The sequence below is a fragment of the Cyprinus carpio genome, chromosome A7, assembly GCF_018340385.1.
Source record: "Cyprinus carpio isolate SPL01 chromosome A7, ASM1834038v1, whole genome shotgun sequence".
In the NCBI taxonomy this organism is placed as follows: domain Eukaryota; kingdom Metazoa; phylum Chordata; class Actinopteri; order Cypriniformes; family Cyprinidae; genus Cyprinus; species Cyprinus carpio.
In genome coordinates this window covers 41,839,418-41,862,332 of record NC_056578.1, presented here as the reverse complement: position 1 = coordinate 41,862,332, position 22,915 = coordinate 41,839,418, and the positions used below count along the sequence as shown (strand labels likewise).

The following is a 22,915-nucleotide window of genomic DNA, read 5'->3' as shown; positions in this document are numbered from 1 at the left end:
CTCTCCTTTCAAACCATTCGTCTTCACAGCAAATACTGTGATCAACACGCCTTCACAAGCTGGGTTTAATTATCCATGAACACACACACACACACACACACACACACACACACACACACACACACACACACACACACACACACACACACACACACACACACACACACACACACACACACACACACACACACGTTCAGACAGTGAAAACATCTCAGTTTTGCAAGGAAACTGTATTCAGCAAAGTGAGCTGTAAGACTTTTGAATGCATTTATTTGACCTAAAATACAGTAAAATTTTTTGAAATATTTTCACAATTTAAGAGTGAAATATTTTTTTACAATTTAAAATAACTATTTTCAATGTGCAGCTATATTTGTTAAACTGTAATTTATTTCTGTGATCAAATCATTGAATTTTCAGCATCATTAGTCCAGTCTTTCAGTGTCACATGATCTTCAGAAACCTCATTCTAATATGATGATTTGCTGTGTGCTCAAGAAACATTTTGTGTGTGTGCCCCCCCCGCGTTTCCTTCTTTATATTAAAAACCATGTGTGTGTGTGTGTGTGTGTGTGTGTGTGTGTGTGTATGTGTGTGTTAAAAAAAATGTAATGTAGTATATAAAAATAATACTGCATGCCTCTAAATAGAGGTTTTGCCATATTTACCTCACTTCTGTGTATAATTATGAGCTAGATGTGTGCTCTTGTACATGTTGTGTGTGTGCGCGTCTGTGTCTTTGTGTGTGCATGTCTGTGTGTGTGTGTGTGTGTGTGTGTGTGTGTGTGTTACATGTCTGTGTGTGTGTGTGTGTGCATGGAATTCAAATATTATTGTTAAATATTTTTTAAGTAATTCTGTGCGTGTGTGTGTGTGTGTGCATGTCTGCGTGCGTGTGTGTGTGTGTGTGTGTGTGTGTGTGTGTGTGTGTGTGTGTGTGTGTGTGTGTGTGTGTGTGTGTGTGTGTTGTACTCACAGTGCAGCAAACGAGAGCTGTTCTTTGGTGAGGTTCAGTGGGTGGTTGAATGTTGTGATGCCGAACTCTTGCTCTCGTCGTCCTGCTGGCAGATTTCCTCTAAGAACGCCGTTACTGGCCACATTCAGGAACGAGAAATCATAAATGGACAATACTGTACTGATACTGTAAATACTGCTGCTCACCTTCACATTGTCTCTGGTGCCCAACTCCACCAGAAACAACTGCAATGCAAATAAAAAAATCTAAAACAGTTGTGGACACATGCTGTAAACGAGACTGTAAATACTGCTGAGGTTCTTGGGTGGTTGTCCTGGTGCCCACCTCCACCTTGCTCTCAACGTGCAAGGCCAGATTGTGCTCAGAACGACCGTTACTGCCAACAGAGAGAGACGATGAGACGAGAGAGCGAATGCCAGACCCTGATTAGAGAGAGAGACCTAGAGAGAGAGACACAGAGAGAGAGAGAGAGACCAGAGAGAGAGAGAATGGAGATTAGAGAAAGATAGAGAAAATGGAAAGAGAGAGAGAGAGAGAGAGAGAGAGAGAGAGAGAGAGACCTTCAGATTGAGAGAGAGAGAGAGAGAGAGAGAACTGCAGAGAGAGAGAGAAATGGGCTCAGGAGAGACAGAGGAGACGGAGAGAGAGAGAGAGAGAGAGAGAGATCACACAGTATTCTTGTCATATTTGTTTTAAATATATTAATACTTTTAAAAAAAATGCATTCATTAAAACTATCAAAACATCCATAAATACATAAAAAAAAAAGAAAAAAAATTATATTTCAAATAAATGCTGTTCTTTTGAACTTTCTATTCATCTGTGAATCCTGAAAAATAAAACGTATTAAATGTTTCCACAAAAATATCAACATTAATAATAATCAGAAATGTTTCTTGAGCAGCAAATCATCATATTAGAATTATTTCTGAAGATCATGTGACACTGAAGACTGGAGTAATGATGCTGAAAATACAGATGTGCATCACAGAAATAAATTACAGTTTATTCACATAGAAAACAGATATTTGAAATTGTAATATTTCTAATTTGTACTGCTTTCAGTAAAAATGTGATCTTACTTCTTTCAAAAAGCATTAAACAGATCCCAAACTTGTGTATTTTACACAACATCTCCCCTCTGGCACCTTCTACATAATAAAATTCCCAAGTTTGTTACTCTGCACAAAAAAATCATTTTTAATACAAATTTGATGTTACTCCCTAAAATGCATTAAACCAACAAGGACTTTCTCACTGTAATAAATAGTTATTTTTATTGACTGGATTTTACACAGCTTTAGGCAAGCAGGTGTCTGAGCAAATCATTACAGAGTATGAGATAAAAACCCTTCAGATCACGTCCAAAAGAATCCTACAGCATCTCAGCCTTTGAGTCGGGAGTGTGTCTATTACTTAAAACGCTGAGATTCATCTGAGATTCACACAGACGATAGAGACTGACGGATGTCAGACACTAATGCTAATGTTTGCTGCTCCAGACGACACTGGAAATACACCATGAACACTAATAACCTTCACGCACACACACACACACACACACACACACACACACACACACACACACACACACACACACACACACACACACAGTGAAGGTGTCAAAATCTCTCCAGGTCTGAATGAGAGGGAGTGGAGGATGCTAACGTCCTGCTATTAGCATTACAGCAGTCCATCACAGAGCTAAGCAGCATTAAAATCCCATCAGACGTCCAGACTCTGGCACGCTGCCGGAGAGGATTCAACCGCATTACACTTAGAGCCAAAACTAGGCCAGCTAATGCTAATAATGAATGAAATGCACCTAGCATTGTCAAGAAAGCAAAATATCAAACTCCAGCTTCAGAAAGCATTTATTGTTGATATCAAAGACCATGTGTCTGCTCAACTGGCACATGTTAACAATGACAGGTTTCACTTTGATTTCAAATGCATATGTCGTCAATTGTTCAAAATAATGCCTTTAGATAAGTGTTTGGTCAATGGTGACTTACTGTCAAAACATAAAACCAGGTTTATGAAATAAAATCTGGCATCTGAGGTTTAGAATATTGCCGTTAGGTAACGTACTGTATGCTTGCAGATATGTATATAAAATAAAATAAATGGTGAAATGTGTTTATGATGTAATGGCTTTGATTCCGACAGCTGCATCTGCTGTAAACATAAACATATTTTTTTTTTTTTCCATACTAAAGCATCACACACAACATTTTAGCTTCTACCTGAATAAATCATAATGTGAGAGAATTGTGAAGATCACTGTGTTTATTGTATTTTACATGTTTTAATTGACAACAAACACGTACAAAGTGCATTTCTACTGTACATGCACTCTCTGTTAAATTAAAACTAAAAAAAAAAAAAATTACTTTGAAAATGTGATGGATTCAACTGCAAAAAAATACAGTAAAAAATGTAAAAATGTGAAATAATATTACAATTAAAAAATGCAAGTTTTTATGTGAATATCTGTTAAACTTTAATTTATTTCTGTGATCAAAGCTGAATTTTCAGCATCATTACTCCAGTCTTCAGTGTCACATGATCTTCAGAAATCATTCTAATATGCCGATTTGCTGCTCAAGAAACATTTCTGATTATTATCAATGTTAGAAACAGTTGTGCTGCCCATAATTTGAAATAGAAATCCTGTGTAACATAATGAATGCCTTTACTGTCACTTTTGATCAATTTAATGCATCCTTTCTCAATACAAGTATTAATTTCTTTCAAAGAGCATTTCAGCACAATCATGACAGAACATGCATCACATCTGAGAGATGTGAAAAACGTTATGAATATTTGTTTATTGTAAATGGAAATTGTACTTAGGTTTTACATGAAGTTGTTTACGAGCTAAATCATGTTGCTTATAGAGGACTGAATCCAGAAACTAATTCTGTTCTGTAAATCAGAGTTGATTCTGTAGCATACAGACGTTTGCAGATAAGTTTTTACTCTCTATCTTCAAAAGACCACAGTATATGAGGGAATATATTAGTGGGAATAAAGTTATCTGAACTTCAGGAGAGCAGCAGATATTCATTTCTAAGTATTAAAAAATTCAGCAGAATTGCACTGTGGGAAAAACATGATCTCCATATTTGATAAGCGAATGCTAAGTGGAGAGCTGGTGGGAATTTTCACATCATTTAAATGCTTGCAAAGGCCTGAAAAGCTTCACACGGCTTTAAAAAACAGTAAACAACACACACTTCACATCACGACACATGCTCAAGCTGCTCATGCATTTTCAAATGCAGATTTCCCACATGCAAATGAAGCGAATTATTGAAACAAGCAAATGGTATTTGCTACTTGTTCATGAAAATGAACATGGATAAAAAAGCTGTCTGTAATAAACAAATGCACATTGTTATGATAACTACAATACAACTGTGATAATTTGGTTGTAACAGCCAGTGCTATAAAAAAGAAACAACACTAATATTCTGAAGCTTCACTTATGAATTTATATTTCATGCATTTGAATACGATTCGAAGACCAGCCTAAAATGCAGAGCATAATAAACGAAAACCTCCTGTCAGAAGCTGGATCTCTGTGATTTGTAAACTGCAATCCGAAGCATATCTCAAACCCCTCAGTGTCTCTGAGATCGGTCAGAAATGTTGACCAGTCATTTTGGAGGGCAGTGATGTCTAAAGCCCGTCGCTCTCACCTGCGAGATGTTGAGCAATGATTTGAAGTCGTCGATCACTGCTGTAATGTCAGATTCATTGAGTTTGACCTGCGAGTTCACGCCGCCCACCGAGATCCCGCCGTACCTGCACACACACACACACACACACACACACAAATTTTTACACAAACACACACAAACACACACACACACACACACACACACACACACACACACACACACCACACACACACACACTCTCACACAGACACACACACACACACACACACACATACACACACACACCACACACACACGCATACACACACACATGTGTGGCAATCACACACAACACACACACACACACACACACACACACACACATGTTGGCAATCGTGCTGCTTTGATCTTATTTCATTCTGCACATCCTGTGCATGAGTGTGTGTTGTTACCGTATCTTTCCTGATTTCTGGTAGTTCTTGAGCAGGAAGTCGGTCATGTTTCGGGCCGTGAGGTTCTGCAGGGTGTCTGTGGTGTTCTGAGTTCTCTACAAAAGAAAACACACACCAGTCAAAACCATTACATTTTTCGTGTTTTGATCCTTGGACTGTTACCTTGTTTTTGATTGATTGCTGCCTGCCCTGATCATTGCCTGTCTTGTTGGATTATTCTTTTGTCTGTGCCTTGGATGTTATTGTTTGCTGGTATCTGACCCTGCCTGTCCTGACTACGCTCTTTTAATAAAGCCTGCTATTGGATCCCCACTTCGTTGTCACGACACCTCTATCGTTACAAAACCATAATAAATAACAAATTTAACTGAATGTTTTACTGAATAGCATGTTGTTATTGTTAACTAAAACATTTAAAAATCATTTTCAGTATTTGATATAAAATAACATAAATATTAGGTGGACAAACTTGAATAAAAATTTAAAATGTTGCCTTGATGAAATGTTAAAAAGTTGCCATACTAAAATTACTGAAACTGAGATGAAAATAAAATTAATGTCAATTAATGTCAATTAATGTCAATTAATGTCAACGATTTATACAAAAAAAAAAAAAAAAAAAAAATCATAAAAAAGACAAAAACCTTACAATTACTAAAGATGAAAATGAAAAATGAAAATAGGAAGTAAAAAGAGATAATTCAAAGTAATAAATACTATAATAGTATATAAATAGTACAACACACTGCTGAGTGAATTAATGTAACTCATTCATCAAGAATCAGATCGACCACAAACACTCCTTACAGTGATGACGCACAAATTACAATCCTGTCATCATTCACTCACCCTCATGTTCTTGTAAACCTGTATGAGATACTATGAAAAAAAAAAATGCATTTCACGTATTTTTTTTTTTACAGTAGTTCTGATACTTCAATAGATTCTGATACTCCAAAAGACACATTATACAGCTGCCCTTTTTTATGCATGCATGCATGTATGTATTTTAGAGCTTGTCAGTCCCAGTGCCAGTTCATTTGGAATTTTCTCCAAAATGTCTCATTTTTGTGTGAGGGTTTGGGAAGCTAGTGAGTAAATGAAGACAGAATCACTTTAAATGTCTGCACATTTTCACCTTTAACAGTGCATGAGATTGACACATTCACACACACACACACACACACACACACACACACACACACACACACACACACACACACACACACACACACACACACACACACACACACACACACAGATTCTTCAAAACAAACCAGAATAACACAATGGAATAATAAAACCGTGTGTTTCTCTGGTGAGATCAGTGTGAAACTAATGAAACAGACTCTGTTCCACAGAAACCGGCCTAAATGAAAGCTCTCTGACACACACACACATACACGGGTTACACTGTTGGAGGCTTGTGATTTGTATAATGAACATCTATTTGACGCTGATTCACAGAGCGGGAACTGAACCACTCCAATAATGCTTTTTCCTTGAAATCAAAGCAGGGATTTTGTGGCTTTTAGTCAACATCTATCAAACCAAAATTGCCCAGTTAGTCCATTTATTCCTTTCTTGATAACAAAAATAGCTCCATCAGAAGACAAACATCACGCTTTGCATTTAATGACAAATTAAAGTTAGAATTTAGTGCATTTCATACATTGCATGTCAGCAAAACCTTCCAGTTATGACAGCACTTTGAGAACGTCATTCAACCAATCACATTTGAAGACGGGAACTAACTGTTTATAGCTATAGTAAAGTGCACATGAACCCACTCAGTTCTTCAGTAACTCTGGTTCTGGAAGTGTTTCTCACATTATTATTTGTCCCCATTGGGATTTTAAAAAGACTTTGTTATAAAGAGTTATAAACCATGAACCAAACTAAAAACACACAAAAAGAAAAACAACAACACAAAAAATAATTAAAACCAAACAAAAAAGTATTAAAAAACAAAAAAAAAAAAAAAAAAAAAAAAAAAAAAAGAAAGAGAAAGAAAGGAAGAGAAAAAGAAAAAGAGAAAGAAAGAAAGAAAGAGAAAGAAAAGAAAGAAAGAAGACTGTGAAGCGAAAGAACTACATTCCCATGAAGCACCATAAATTACAATTAAAAAAAGGACAAATACTAACCAGCTGACTTAAGATGTTGATTGTGTATACAGAGACAACATTTATTTATTTATGTTTTAAATATGCAGATACATACAGATATTTAAGTAGTTTGAGAGTGCAGAGATATTCACAGTGCTTCATAGGAATGGGCGGGGCTAAAGAGTTTCTTTTCTCTTATTGGTGGAGATTGTTTACAGAATCATGGGTAATGTAGTTTTTCACCAGGAATTCTGCTGTTGAACAGGATTTAAGAAAAAAATAATAATAATAATAATAAGTTGGCTTCAACAAAGCATATACCAGACATCAAACTCGTAGCTGACTGCCTCAAATTTCAATAGGAAACATGTTTAAAAACTCTGTTCATCAAACTGTTTCACATGGTCTTTTTTCCCTCCAATTAAGTCTATTTCTCAGCCTTCACAAATGACTGCAGCCTGCTAGATATCACATCAAATCTTCATCATCTGTCATCATCTCCTGCTCTCCTCTCTACAAAATTAAACAGGAGCTTTGCCAACAAATCTTACAGCCAAATATTGGACAGAAGCTGGAGTACTGGAGCAATGCGGATAATGTTAATGACTGCAAATGCATACATGATAGAGTCAGAAATGAGCAAATTACATTCACATTACACACTTTAAAGGGCTATTATGATGTGGAGGGCTTGTTTATTTAACTTAATATGCATAACTCATAGTCCTGCATGTGTATACTGTAAAAAAAACATTGTAAAATTATCTAAAATAAATGTTAGAATACCTTTCATATTGTTAATAATATTTCCAGATGAACTCTTATTGCACTGGATCAGCTCGGCTTCACTTGATTCTCCATCACTTTTTTTTTTTTTTTGAAAAATCAATTTTATTGCATAGATTCCTATGGGACGATGTGTAAAGCAACGATTCTCAACTAAACTGCTGAAAAAATAAAAAAATAAAAAAAATAAAACTAAAATCAGTCTACATTTCAGATTCCTCATGCCTTCGCCTTTGTGGAGGATGACAGACGCAGCTGTGTAATAAGAGTGAAGTTCTATAAGGAAAAATATAAAAAAAGGGCTTTGTTGTGCATTTCATATCAATAACGAAAAGCCAGCGGATTGATTATTGCATCTCTAAAATGCCACAGCCTTGCAGTTAAGCTAACGGACTGCACACGCTTAACGAACACCTAACGACATCGCTGACCTGTCATCGCCATGGAAACCAGCGATTCATTAAGAAACCCATGCGGAGCGTCTGCCTCCTCTCTTTCACTTATCAAGGACACAGATATAAAGAGAGCGGATGAAGAACGAGTGTGATAGCCGATCAAAGAAAGCGCATGTGCTTGTGTTAGCGCTACAGCAAGAAAATAATCTATGAAAACTCTTTCATGGAGCTGTTTGCAGTGAAATACAGTTTGCAGCTACATAAATTGCTCTGTAAGCGCTTAATGCGACACAATAGACATGAACGGTGTTTGAAAAGGTTGTCTGTGATGCTGTTTAGCATTTCAGTGCAGGGCTTTTTAGATCCAGATGAACAATTACATGTAATTAAGGGGCACGACATGAATGTCAATTACTGAAAGACAAATCTTTTAACTGAATAAAAAAATATATATATTTATTATCTAAAAAATCCTATGGCTTCAGAATACATAAAATATCATGTATAAATCACATGGACTATTTTCTGAGTTTACATGAAGTGGTAGGTTTTGCTTGAATAATGACTTAAATTTGCATCTGGTTCTCACACAAAGCATCATGTGACTTCTGTATGAACACAAAAGAAGAATGTTAGTAACCAAATAGTTTGACTTCCATAGCTTTTTTTTTTTCTTTTCTTTTTTTCATACTATGGAAGTCTATGTCTCCCACTTTAGTCACTGGTAATTGTTTGAAGTGAAAGACTGAAAATTAGATTTTTTGGGGAAAGTTTGGAGTGTATTCCTAAAAATTATACTTTATATATTTTGTCGAAATTATTAAATAATGAATAAAACATAAAAAAAAAACTTATCTGAACACAAAAGAAAAATGTTAGTAACCAAATAGTTTGACTTCCATAGTTTTTTTTTTTTTTTCTCTTTTGTTTTTCATACTATGGAAGTCTATGTCTCCCACTTTAATCAACGGCTATTACTTTTAAAACCATGAGTGGTGTGAACATTTTTGGAGAAACTCTACGATTACTAGCAACAACCAAGAAACAAACGAGGAACGTTTAAAGTGAAAGACTGAAAATTAGATTTTTGGGGAAAAGTTTGGAGTGTATTCCTAAAAATTTACTTATTCTTCATATATTTTGTCGAAATTATTAAATAATGAATAAATCATAAAAAAAAAACTTATCTGATCTGACTGTGCAGTCTAAATAGCATTTTTCTATTTACTAACTATTGTTCATACAGTTTTAACTTTATAGTATTTTAAAGACTAAATTAAATATTTAGAAAATTGTGAAATGTCTAACCAGTCAGATTTTTTTATTCAATTCTGAAAAGTTTATAGCTGTTATGTAAACTATACAAAGGCAAAAGAAATAAATAATTAAAGTAAAAAATATATATATAATCAAAACTATAATTTATACTTAGTGAAAAAAAAAAAAAAAAAAAAAAAAAAAAAAAACCTCACCATTATTTGGTACTTTTTCTGTTACAGCAAAATAAATAAATAAATAAAGTGCCCCCAGTGGCTGAAGTTGACAGTAAATTGTCAGCCGAAAATTATTTTTTAATATGTTGACCTTTGAAACACCTTGATTACATGAAATGAACAGAAGGAGAAAAAAAAAAATATTGTTACACAGCAGAAGAAAAAAAAAAATCTGAAATAGAGTTGAGCATTTTTTTCCCACATGTAACCCTTCAGGGTTTTCATATGTGTGTGTGTGTGTGTGTGTGTGTGTGTGTTTGCTGCTGGTCTAATTAAAACAGCACTTGATGTATCTGAAACCCTGAGGCTGCGGATAAGATTCATCCAGCCTCCATCATCCTGAAACATCCACGATTATGTTTCAAGACAAAACATCTCATCTCTCTCTTTCTGTGTGTGTGTGTGTGCGCGCGCATGTGAAGGACCCTTTTCTTAGTTTAGTAAAACCAGTACTTGAGCAAATGTTTGCAACTGGGTCATCTGAGTGTGTGTTTTCAGCAGTATATACTCAGATAAAGCTTGTTTACCGAGACAGAATCAGAGGAGATTCTAAGTTTAAACTCAGCGTTGCGCAGAAGTGATTTGCATTTCTGCTGACACACCGACACACAGAACTTCAGTCTGCCAGATTCAAGAGATGCTACAGACTAAATAATACATATGATAATGAATGTATGTGTCTCAAGACCAGTTTTCACCTGGATGAACAATGTTCCTTCTGCTGTGAAATTGTTGATCGTTTATTTATGGCTCATTAGTTTCTGTTCAGAGAAGTTGGACAAACCATTTCTCTCTGACAATCCACACATCTTATATATTGTGAATATTGTATGTGTGTGAACAGTGAATTTCCCTGAGATGATTCTGAAGACGATTCTTCAATTTCAAAGAAACATTGAAACTTAAATTTCATAATTTCACATTTTAGTATTTGACAAGTCTTCTGGTTTTTCAAATGGCTGACTTTTTTACAAATTGCAAAGGAGGGTCAATTTGACCTCAATGCACAAGATTTGTACAGTCTTAAAAAGCATCTATGTTTCGAAACTTTGCGTGCACATTCACGACCCTAAATTAGAAATATTTACCAAATTTTTATGAAGAAATAAACAGCTTAACCAGTATTTTAAGTAGTTTGGAAATTGATTGTGGGTCAAATTGACCTGCACTACAACAAGAGGGTTTTAATGCATTAGTTAAAATGAACCTACATGTTATTGGTCAAAGGGATAGTTCACCCAAAACTGAAAATTCAAAGCAACACAATTGTCATTTGTCCAAAAATCAAGCAGAAGCCATTGGCATAAAGCTGCATCAGCAATGTGCAGGCAATAATTGGCAACTGAATGGGACTTCGGCCACTGGCCTTTCACCAGTGTGTGATAGTGTGTGTGTCTGACCTGTGGTGGCGGTAAACCGCCGGCTCCTAACGGGCAGTCGGGGAGCATGATGCTGCGCTGCGGTGTGCCGCACTGGCAGTCTGGCGACGGGTTCTCCATGCTCCAGTTTCCCTTCTCAAAGATCTCACTGATGGACGGAGTCACCGCGGGAGTGAACCAATCAGTGCCTCCCGCTGGGTTACACGGTAATTTACTGAAGGAGGAACAGGAAACACACGGTCAGCTGCTACACCTGTGTGTGTGTTTGTGTGTGTTCGATGACCTTGGTAAGTGTGTGTGTGTGTGTGTGTGTGTAAGTGTGTAAATCCTGGTGAACGGTAAGTGTGTGTGTGTGTGTGTGTGTGATGCTTACGGTATGGGGTTGGGGCTCATGCAGCGCGTCCCAAATCCTGGTGAACTGAGCAGAGCATTCGTCACTCTCTCCACCTGATCTACAGCAGGATCATCAAAACTACAACATACACACAAGATTTGTTATTGACCAAGGAAATGAGTGCGTCTCATATAGTTATTATAATTAGCTTTAAATGTACACTACTGTGCAAAAGTTTATTTTTTAATGTTTTTGAAAGAAGTCTCTTCTGCTCGGCAAGTCTGCATTTATTTGAACAACTATACAGTAAAATACAGTAAAATTTTATAATTCAAAATTATAGTTTTCTATGTCAATATATAGTGAAATGCAATTTATTTCTGTGATCAAAGCTGAATTTTCAGCATCATTACTCCAGTGTTCAGTGTCACATGATCTTCAGAAATCATCCTAATATGCTGATTTGCTGCTCATAAAACATTTCTGATTGATTGATTGATTTATTGATTATTATTATTATTATCAGTTGAATATTTTTGTGAAAACCGTGATACAATTTATTTTTCAGGATTCACAGATGAATAGAAATAGAAATAGAATAGAAATAGCATTTATTTAAAATATAAAACTTTTGTAACATAAATGTCTTTACTGTCATTTTGATCAATTTAATGCATCAATCAATCAATCAATCAATCAATCATATTGTGCCACATTTAACCAAGTAAACGTGTGTGTGTGTACCTATAGAAGGTATTCTGTGGAGCTCCATACATCCAGGGCTGAAGCTCCAGATTGGGATATTCAACAAACGGAGGAACAATCAGAGAGAAGATGAGAGCCAGACACACGAAGAACGCCGGCATCACAACCTGATACACACACACACACACACACACACACTCAAAAATCAGCATTTATAGGAGTTTAACTGTCTATCAATCAGAATCTAACAGAATACAAGTTTAAAAGTAAAATTCATTGAGATGCACATATTGAACGTTTAAGGCAAAGTGCAATTTAAGTAAATGGATTGAGGGTGCTTAGTGAACAAGATGCAGGTTTGTGCTGAAACACCATGTGTCAAACTGGCTCGAGCTTTTAACGTATCGCCCCCCCTCCTTTCTCTCTCTCTCTGGCAGATGAGTTTCATGTGCTTGTGTTGGCTTAGTTAAAAGTGTAAAAGGGTTTGACTGAACACTTTCAAAAACTGGCACTGTCACCCTTCATTCCCAGCATAATTAATTTCTCTCTATTCTTCCGCTCTGCTATCTCTCCAAATGTTCTCCTTTCATTCCATCCCTCCGCTGACAGACGGAGCGAATCCAGTGCACACAAAACCTGCGAGAGCGAGACATGCTGCATAGGAGTCGACGACACAGCTTCACTCCAGCTGATTAATTACACTCCGTGATTGTCCAATTAATTCAAACACCCAATTCAAACACTCTCTGTTTACACTGAGGAAAATGTAAATGTGCCGGAGACGGAGAACGCATCGGGAATAATGAAGGAGAAAACAATGGAACATCTTTCCCCTGAGAGAACCAAGGTGACGAGCACCAGCCAATATGAAAAAATTAAAAATATGCACAATGATGATGGCTATTTGACCAAGAGCTGAGAACATTACATGGCCTGCAATTACATACTGTACATACGACCTTCATAAACCATGCAGTAACAGATATAAATTTGCAGCTGAAATATTTGATTCAATTTTTGGCATAAATCACAGAAAGCAAAGTTTTGGTGTCCATGCAATTACTTGTATGAAAAAAAAAGAAAAAAAAAATAGGTATACACCTATTCATTTTTTTAACAGGCTATAAGTGTGTTTAACAAATGCAAGCATTGCATGAAGTCTTTAACTGGAATTTGAACCACACATCGTTCAGTTCCTGAGCTCAAACACAATGCACTGAGCTCACGCTTTGCTAAAGAACAAATTCATGAACTCACAGACAAGCATTTTTTTTGATGGGCCAGTGCATTTGGTGCTAAACAGTTTTGCTTGGATTCACGCTGCAGCTCAGACCTGCCTAAACCTATTTAATTCACACAGCTACAGAATGATAAATAGAGAAAGAGTGATTTACTTGAAGGAGGAAAACAAGTGCAAGAGTGTTTTACGGGGTATTTGATGTGTCTGATGGTTTTACCTGAGCGATGATTCCCCTCCGGCTTCTGCGGGCATGATGGAAACGTTTGATAAAAAGAGCTAAAAACTGCTGTTTGATCAGTGACCAACCCATGATGACGTACGAGCCTTTGCCATTCGCACACATGGGCCGCTGGGTGTCTGTAACATAAAAAAAACAGCCTCACACAGTGCCTAACTACAGTGTGAAATATTACAGCTAATTTAACTATTACATCTACCTCACTGTAACAGCCACCTTTACTTTTACAGCTGCCTCACTTTTATAGCTTCCATAACTATTACAGCTATCTGAAGTACTTCACTGACCCCACAGTTACAACTGCCACACTGTTACAGCTACCTGATTGTTACAGCGCTTCACTGTTACAGCTACATTAACTGTTACAACTGACTCAGCTATTACACCTGCTTCATATATATTTGCTACCACAAAGTTACACCCGCCTCACTGCTACACAGCTTACTTAACTGTTACAGCTGCCTAACTGTTACAATGCCTCATTGTTACAGCTACATTAACTGTTACAATTGACTCAACTATTACACCTGCTTCAAATATCTGTGCTACCACACTGTTATAGTCGCCTCACTGTTATACAACTAACTTAACTGTTACAGCCGTCTTAGTGTTACAGTGCCTTGTTGTTACAGCTACATAACTGTTACAACTGACAATTGACAATTACAGTTGACTCAACTATTACACCTGCTTTAAATATCTTTGCTATCACACTGTTACAGCCACCTCGCTGTTACACAGCTTACTTAACTGTTACAACCGCCTAACTGTTACAGTGCCTCATTGTTACAGCTACATTAACTGTTACAATTGACTCAACTATTACATCTGCTTCAAATATGTTTGCTCCCACACTGTTACAGCAGTCACACTGTTAAAGCAACCTTAACTATTAAACCAGCCTCAGCTACTTCATATACCTCACAGTTGCAGCTACTTTACTTTTAAAGTCATGTACAAATGAATCACTGTTACAGCTACCATAACTATGAATTGACTCAACTATAATAGCTGCCTCAATTATTTTAGCTATCACGGTTACAGCTACCTCACTGTTACAGTACTTCATTGTTACAGCCACATCAATATTCCAGCTGCCTCAACTACCTAAACTACCTCACTGTTACAGCTACCTTAACTATTACAGTTGACTCAACTATTAAAGCTGCCTCGCTTATTTTAGCTACCACACTGTTACAGACTATTACAGCTACCTAAACTATGAGCTGACACATATTCCATATGTGCTATTTTAAATGGCTGGTCTATGTACATATGTGCCAAACAAATTTATTTGAATGTTATTTCACATCTTACAGTCTTGAATCATGTGTTTTGCATTTTAAGACACTGCATAGTTAAAAGGAGGTAATTTTCAGAAAAGTTGTCTCAACATTCATGTGCCCTCTTTCTTGCTGCACTGGCCTCAAATCATAGACGGCAGTGGCACATGAATTATTTGTATTATATTATCAACATTCAAGTTCAGTTTAAGTGCTGTATATTTACATCCATACATTACAGTGTTACAGTTGTGAAAATACAGTAACACCGCCATTAGCCTGAAACTAGAGTACCACAGTACTACTGTAGCACAACTAAACTGTTCAACGGTAGTTACAGATAACTCACTTTCACAGCCACCTCAATATTGCAGCTTACAGTAATCATAATTATTAAAGCTGCCTTATCACTACAGCTAGCTCACGCCTACAGCAGGCTTACTATTACATGTTTAGTGATTGAAACGAGGAAGAACTTTGACTTACCCTCCACGCGTCTAGTGAATCTAACCTTCGCATCTGTTTCAAAACAAGGAGGAAAAAATACAGAGCAGGGATATGACACAAAGCCATTATTTTCTCAGTATCAGTTGAATTTTTCAAAAGATAGGTTTGTAAAAGAATGGACAAGTATGTTTATTTCCATACACATATAAACGTGTAGCAGATATATGTGTCAGTTTATGTTTGAGCGCACCATTTTTCACAGCGTTTGCATCTTTGCATTCCAGTGCTGAGCTGATAGTCTGTATTCCTGATATCCTTGAGCTGCTTCTGCGCTTCTGTTTAAGAGTTTTTTTCTTATCTGTGAGACATTAACACACACACACACACAAAAACACACACACACACACACACACACACACAAACACACAGCAGAGGTTATTTTGGAGGAGTGTGATACTTTCAGCTTATTCATCTGGCCTGTTCTTATCTGCACAAGCAGTAACACACATACACACATGATCACACACACTCTGAGATGAGACAGGAGAGTACAATTGCAACACTTCATCACAGCTCTTATTTGAGTCACCTGTTCTTATCTGAGAACCGTAAGGCCCTTAAAATAAACCGAATATCCTTCTAAAGGTTCCCACTGTTAGAAAGGAGAGGTCTGGGTTCACATTTAACAAGATCCCTGAACATTTTAATCTGAATTTAAGAGTTTGAGCGGCACATTTCAATGCAGTTGTTTTATGAAACTGTCACCATGTAGTCCAGCTTTGCAAAGTGTCAGCAGCATTCACACAGATGCAGCAACAGTTAAAGAAAGGAATGCTAAAATGGCATAAAATACAACTGGTAAAAACAGAAATAATAAAGTACTGTATATATTACATTAAAGAGTATATTATCACTAATATAATTATTATTAGAGAGAGATATAATCCTTTTAAAATTACATTTCATATCAATAACTTGTCATATGGATTTTCAAGCATCTTATATAAACTTTGGAGATGGTGATACTGTATATTAAAGTGTGAAATGAAATTAATATTATGTATATGAGGTTACCATGAGATTCCATGTCAACACCCGTGTCCTCGGCCACCTTCAGAAAAATCTGTGAAATTAAACAACAGGAAATTTTGTTACTCCACAGCTTCAGCTAGAAAAGATGCAGTGATCAAAAGTGTCAGTAAATAAATTATAATGTTGCACAAGAATTCCTTTTTGAACAAATGCTGTTCTTTTGTACTCTCAGAATCATGAAAATAAAAATTAATTATGGTTTTCCAACAATCAATCAATCAATCAATCAATCAATAAATCAATCAATCAATCAATCAGAAATGTTTCTTGAGCAGCAAATCAGCATATTAGAATGATTTCTGAAGATCATGTGACACTGAAAACTGGAGTAATGATGCTGAAAATTCAGCTGTGCATCACAGAAATAAATTACACTTTACAATATATTCACATAGAAAACACTTGTTTTAAATTGTAATAATATTTCACAATTTCACAGCACAATTATTTTTTTTTGAAAACATGAAATTTTATATATATGAAAATTAGTTTCTGCATCTGTGGCACTGAAAATTAAATTCCTAAATAAATTCAACTAAGACTGGTTTGCAGGTCTGTTTGGTATCAGCCTTTAGATGATGTGAACTGAAAATGTCATGCAATAGATGTGTTTCCAGTAAAATAGAGGGATGGGAAGCTGGAGGATTGTCTCATTTATGTTAATTAGGTCATGCACAACTGAATAATGCTGTAGCTAACTATCTGCAGCGCTGCATTTGCTCGTCAGAGTCAATTGTGAAATGCAAACCGATGCATTGGTGTAAAGTGGTAGAAACACTATATACCTCCTCCAGGCTCGTGTCTGATATCCCGTAGCTGGTGACGGCCAGAGCGCTTTTCTCCAGATCCAGCTCTTTAAAGAGAGATGCAAAGCTGCCGTTTGCGGCACCTGTATAGGGCAGCACATACACCAGCTCTTGACCTACGACCTCCAGAAACTCGGCCTCCGGCACGTGCCGCCGCACCAGTCGACTCAGATCCGCCACGTCTGATCAGGACGAACAGAAAAATACATTCATACAGTTGCATAATGACACCATGTGTGTGTGTGTGTGTGTGTGTGTGTGTGTGTGTGTGTGTGTGTGTGTTCATTAGAGAGCGAGTGAGGTGTGAACCTGGTGGGTCCAGACTGCTGATGCTGTCACTGCAAATGCCCTCATCCACACTGAACTTATCACACTGTCAGACACAAACACAAAGAAATATGGAAGGCAAAGTTAAAGACTTTAACTACATGGTCGCTAGCAGGGATGGGACATAACTAGTCAACTATTTCAACTAGTTTAACCTGAGTTTTACCTGAGTGTTGTTTAACTGTTTTCGACATTTTACAAGGTAAACACTCTAGGAACAGCAGTGCCTTTAAATGAATCCCCTTTGAGGTTTAAAAATTGTGCATATCTTGTCATTTCTTAATATGGTAAATCAGATATGCTCAAATCAGGGCCTAAAAATGGTATCGAAGCATATCTTAATTTCTATTTTTATTATTATTTTTATTTTTTTTTTATTGAAATGTGCTGAAAATAGGTCAAGTTGATAAAAAGTGCACATTTTATTATATAATAGTTGGATATAATTCAACACGTTTGGCCCACAGTCCTCAATATAATGTCATTTTTGGCCATTAATAAATCATTTAGGCACCTCTGTTGTAAATATTATCAATGTTGTAATTGTTAGTTAAAATTTCAAGAAGAGTTAATTGAAGTATATAAGTATAAATACCTGATAAAAAAAGTAAATGAAATAACAATAAATGAAAATCAGAAATGAAATAAGTTTAATAACGAAAAGCACATAACAAAATTACTATAACTTAAACAAAAAATACAATGAAATCTGATAATATATATAAAAAAAAAATTCAGAGAATTAATAAATATAATAATAGTATATAGATTATACTCTAAAAAATTGATATCATTGAATATTATATGAATATTATGATTATTATTTATTTTATTTTTTTGGACCAGTGGCAGGTGTACATGGGAAAACAAAACAAAACCCGAAGAAAACCATGTACCTCAATAATTTATTTATTTATTTTTATTAATATTGTATTTTTATTGAAATTTATCTAATTGTGTTTTTGTCTATTTTATTGTTTGTGTTGTGTGTAGAAGGCCTGCACTTGTTCACTGCAACCTAATTTACTTAAGGGTACAAATAAAGTCACCTGAACAAACGCTTGACCTTTTTTTGCAGTGCTGTCAGGGCCGGTTTACCTCTTTAATCAATGGGGCTCGTTGTGCCATGACTCGATCCTGATTGGCCCGTGCGATCGTCAGGTAATAACCTCTACCGTACATCTTCTTGAGGAAGAGCGAGGAGCCACAGCAGCAGACGCGGCCGTGTGAGATGATGGCGATACGATCTCCCAGAATATCCGCTTCATCCATGTGATGCGTCGACAGGATGATGGTACGACCTGCAAGAGACACAGACATCAAACAATCACACGTTCAGCGCTCGTGGGTGTGCGAAAACCATCAAAGTTCAGCAGAGAGCGTGCATTTCTGAAGGGCCCGTGCTCATTTGAATGGGATAGGACGCGTTTGAAGTGCAGGTGCACTGGAAAACAGCACGCTCTATATATAGGCACTTTTATATCTCACTCTTTCTCTGCAGGTATAGAAAAGTTTCCCGTGTTTTGTATTCGCCGGAGCTCCCGCTGAAGCCAGACACCCGCGGGGCTCAGCGTCGGCATTACTTCTGCTCTGCCTGTGTGACGAGGCTGTGGGAGTTCAATGCGTCTGTCCTTTGACTTGCCGAGAGCAGAAATATCACAAAATATCATGCATCTGCGCTTCCCAAAGGCAGACGTAAAACCTGGCAGAGAAACTGGTGTTTATATTGAGAGACGCTGATGTTGGACGCTGTAAAGCAGCGATCTGGACACGATGAGTGTCTGTTGGCTATAAAAACAAAGCTTTGAAATGGAAAAAGAGTTTAACTCTTTGTTGCAGAGCTGTATGTGGGTTTCTGCAAGAAGAATAAATCGAATGGAACACAATACATCAATATGATCTCCAAATATAAATGTCTTGTATTAGTAATGCTTTAACATCTGAAAACACAACAGATCTCCATTACTTTTTAATTCATTTTACACAAATAGCTAGAATATCTCTGCTTTACTAAAATATGGATTTAGCTTATACTGTAACTTAAAAAAAAAAATAATTGAATTGTTCTTCCGCAGTATTTTTGTCTTGTTTTCCAGTGCAAATGCCTAAAGATTATTAAATTGACACATTTATTTGAGAAGCATCATGACATGAAATCAGAAGTCTTGTTTCATGAGAAACTGGCCAAAATGAAGTGAGTCTGATTAAAACAAGAACAGAATAATCAACTCATTTCAATGGCAAAACAAGTTTTCATCCCCCGTTGGTAGATATGTATTCTTGTTTTAAACATAAACTCACTTCATTTTGGCCAATTTCTCAGAAAATAAGACTTCATATGTTCAGTTTGCATCTTAGGTAAATGTATCTTGATTTAGATATTTGTATTGGAAAACAAAACAAAAACATAATGAGGAAGAAATGTATGTATTTATTTATTTAGTTGCAGTGCAAGCAACATTTAATGCCATGACTTTAAGACTTTCTGCACCTTTAAGTGCAAATTAAGGTCTGTATATATGCAAAGTTATCTGAATTAAGTTGAAGACTGGAGTAATGATGCTGAAAATCACAGCAATAAATTACATTTTAATATATATTCACATAGAAAACAGTTATTTTAAATTGCAATGATATTTCACAATATTACGGTTATACCGTATTTTGGATAAATCAAATGCAGCCCTGGTGAGCCGAAGAGACGTCTTTCAAAAAAAGCTCTGGCTTTATATCTGAGTGTTATTCAGCTATTCACCACCTGTGGATGTAAACACTTTAAATTACAGCAAATGCCAAAAACTGCTTATTCAATTAGTGTGTGTCTGTGTGTGTGTGTGCACAAAAGGCCACTCTCGGCCCAATTAACTGCACTAGTACACATCAATTCATTTTCCCTAATTATTAATCAGAAAATAATCAGCTGCACTAATCAAACAATCATCAGCTGCTCTCTAATTACACACACAATCCAGCTGAAATGGGCTGAATATGCGAGTTCAGTCCCCAGAGGACCGCAGGACTTATTAGTATTGACAATAATTATAAATTAACAGTGTAATATTTTTATTACTGGTATAATACGCTTCCACAGTGCAGCAGAGTTTAACGCTGACATCTCAGCACCTCAAATATGGGACGTAAGAAACTACAAGACAAATAAACACAACACAACAAAGATACTGAAGTAAGAAACACTACGGAACAGTGTTAGAACAATACCAAAAAGCCAAGTGAAAAGTCAGTAATAATGAAGAACAGAGAATAACATTCGCAGAGTGACTGAACTGCATCAACTGACTCAATCCTTTAGACATATGCTGACATCTACACTTGTATGGATTCTAAGAGAGAGAGAGCATTATGTGATTAAATGAGTCGTTAGCAGCTCTTCAACACGAAGCTGTCTCTGTGTGTATCATCCATCCGCATGTCAAATTAAATCAATCAAGTCCAATTAATCAAATTTATTTGTATAGAGCTTTTCACAATACACAAGGTTTCAAAGCAGCTGGATGATAATATAGTGACATTTACAAGCAATTAAGCACTTGAGATTTGCTATATAGTATATATCACTTTATGCGAAGGTACCATAATAGATAAATGTAATTTTTTTTCCATCTCCACTTATTTATTTGTTTATTCAAACACAGTTTCTGAATGTCAATTACATTTAAAATTGATCCATTCTAATTCATGATAAAGTATGATATTTCATTAGTTTTTGTATCATATTTCATTAGATATTGTTTTTCTACGGATTATTATTATTAGCATTATTTTCAAGGTTTTTGGGGGGTTTTGGGCCCTTAACATACTTGAAAACTCTTGAAACTTTGCACACATGTTGGAATCTGATCTGCTGCCATTAGGGCTGGACTGAGTTTCACACGTGAGATATATATATATATATATATATATATATATATTATATATATATATATATATATATATATATATATATATATGTATGTGTGTGTGTGTGTGTGTGTGTGTGTGTGTGTGTGTGTGTGTGTGTGTGTGTGTGTTCTTGGAACATTTGCTAATGCTCACATTAAGTTGAAAATGTTACTTCTGATTGTTCACTGAACATTTAAAACCTTTTTTTTAAGGGAATGTTACTTTTGAACGTCCATCTAAACATTGTAAAACATGTAGTAACATTTAAAAACTTGAACATTTTCAAAAAATTTAAATGTTCCATGCATTATGTATATATTGTTTTTTTTTATTATTTTAAATCTTTATGTTCTAAAACATAAAAAAGTAGTAACATTTAAATATATGGCGCTTTATATATATATATATATATATATATATATATATATATATATATATATAAAGCGCCATGAACAAAGTATATATAATGTTTCTATGCTAACGTTTGGGAAAATTAAAACCCCAGGTAACTCTGAAAAAAGGTTCTATTAACGTCACTGGGAGAACGTTTGAGAGAACCTTACCAGAAAGCTCTGAGAACATCCCTTGTTACCTGTGATCTCACAGAGTTTAACTCCAACCCCGATCACACACACACACACCTGAACCAGCTAATCAAGGTCTACAGGATCACTAAACACTTCCTCAGTTTGCTGGAGCCGCTCAGAGCTGAACTCTGCAGGACGCCGGCGCTCCAGGAGCAGCATAAGAAGGACAAGACAAGGCCTGAGGACCCACTGCACAAAGTCTTCACCTTTACAGCATGTAGGCACCAAATCATTGCTCAAAACTGGAAAGAGCACTGTCACAATTCATAAGAGAAAGCGTGACAGAAAGAAGCAGTTGTGGCATCTCAGATAAGCTACTGAGAGAGTCATGATGTTCTGCTCCAGCGCTTTAACCCCATACGTCCTACAGCGCACCTTCAGAAACGATCGCTCTACCGCTGACAGACGCAGAGACGGGATTCAGACCGGATCATTGCTTTTATTGACCTGCCAGGACCTTTGACACCATTGATCACCATGTTCTCTGGACTGAGATGGAAAGGGCTGCCACATTTCTGCAGCAGATCCATGACAGCTGAGAGTGAGATTCGGAGATTCTAGATGTGTAACAGCTCCGGTCATCTTTGATCTCTTCCTGACATCCGTGACCAAGATAACCAACATTGCTCTTATCCCCGATGATCATGTCCTGCTGCAATTTCTTTAACATCCATTTGCACTGTATTTATATAGACGCATCTGATT

General features: G+C 36.3%; 1 protein-coding gene across 1 annotated transcript in view; it reads right to left on the bottom strand.

The window, feature by feature from the left end:
• The window catches only part of LOC109070726 (phospholipid-transporting ATPase ABCA1-like), a 137,895-nt gene that overhangs the window by 29,226 nt on the left and 85,754 nt on the right, over positions 1 to 22,915 (bottom strand). Inside the window, exons 23-37 of the mRNA XM_042761401.1 lie at positions 18,822 to 19,024; positions 17,706 to 17,769; positions 17,376 to 17,578; positions 16,573 to 16,621; positions 15,749 to 15,856; positions 15,538 to 15,570; positions 13,748 to 13,887; positions 12,330 to 12,457; positions 11,625 to 11,723; positions 11,273 to 11,465; positions 5,094 to 5,188; positions 4,681 to 4,786; positions 2,664 to 2,724; positions 1,301 to 1,398; positions 977 to 1,200 (exon numbers count right to left, since the gene is read on the bottom strand). Coding sequence (XP_042617335.1) covers positions 977 to 1,200; positions 1,301 to 1,398; positions 2,664 to 2,724; positions 4,681 to 4,786; positions 5,094 to 5,188; positions 11,273 to 11,465; positions 11,625 to 11,723; positions 12,330 to 12,457; positions 13,748 to 13,887; positions 15,538 to 15,570; positions 15,749 to 15,856; positions 16,573 to 16,621; positions 17,376 to 17,578; positions 17,706 to 17,769; positions 18,822 to 19,024 — 1,804 coding nt within the window. The remainder of the gene's footprint in view (positions 1 to 976; positions 1,201 to 1,300; positions 1,399 to 2,663; positions 2,725 to 4,680; positions 4,787 to 5,093; positions 5,189 to 11,272; positions 11,466 to 11,624; positions 11,724 to 12,329; positions 12,458 to 13,747; positions 13,888 to 15,537; positions 15,571 to 15,748; positions 15,857 to 16,572; positions 16,622 to 17,375; positions 17,579 to 17,705; positions 17,770 to 18,821; positions 19,025 to 22,915) is intronic.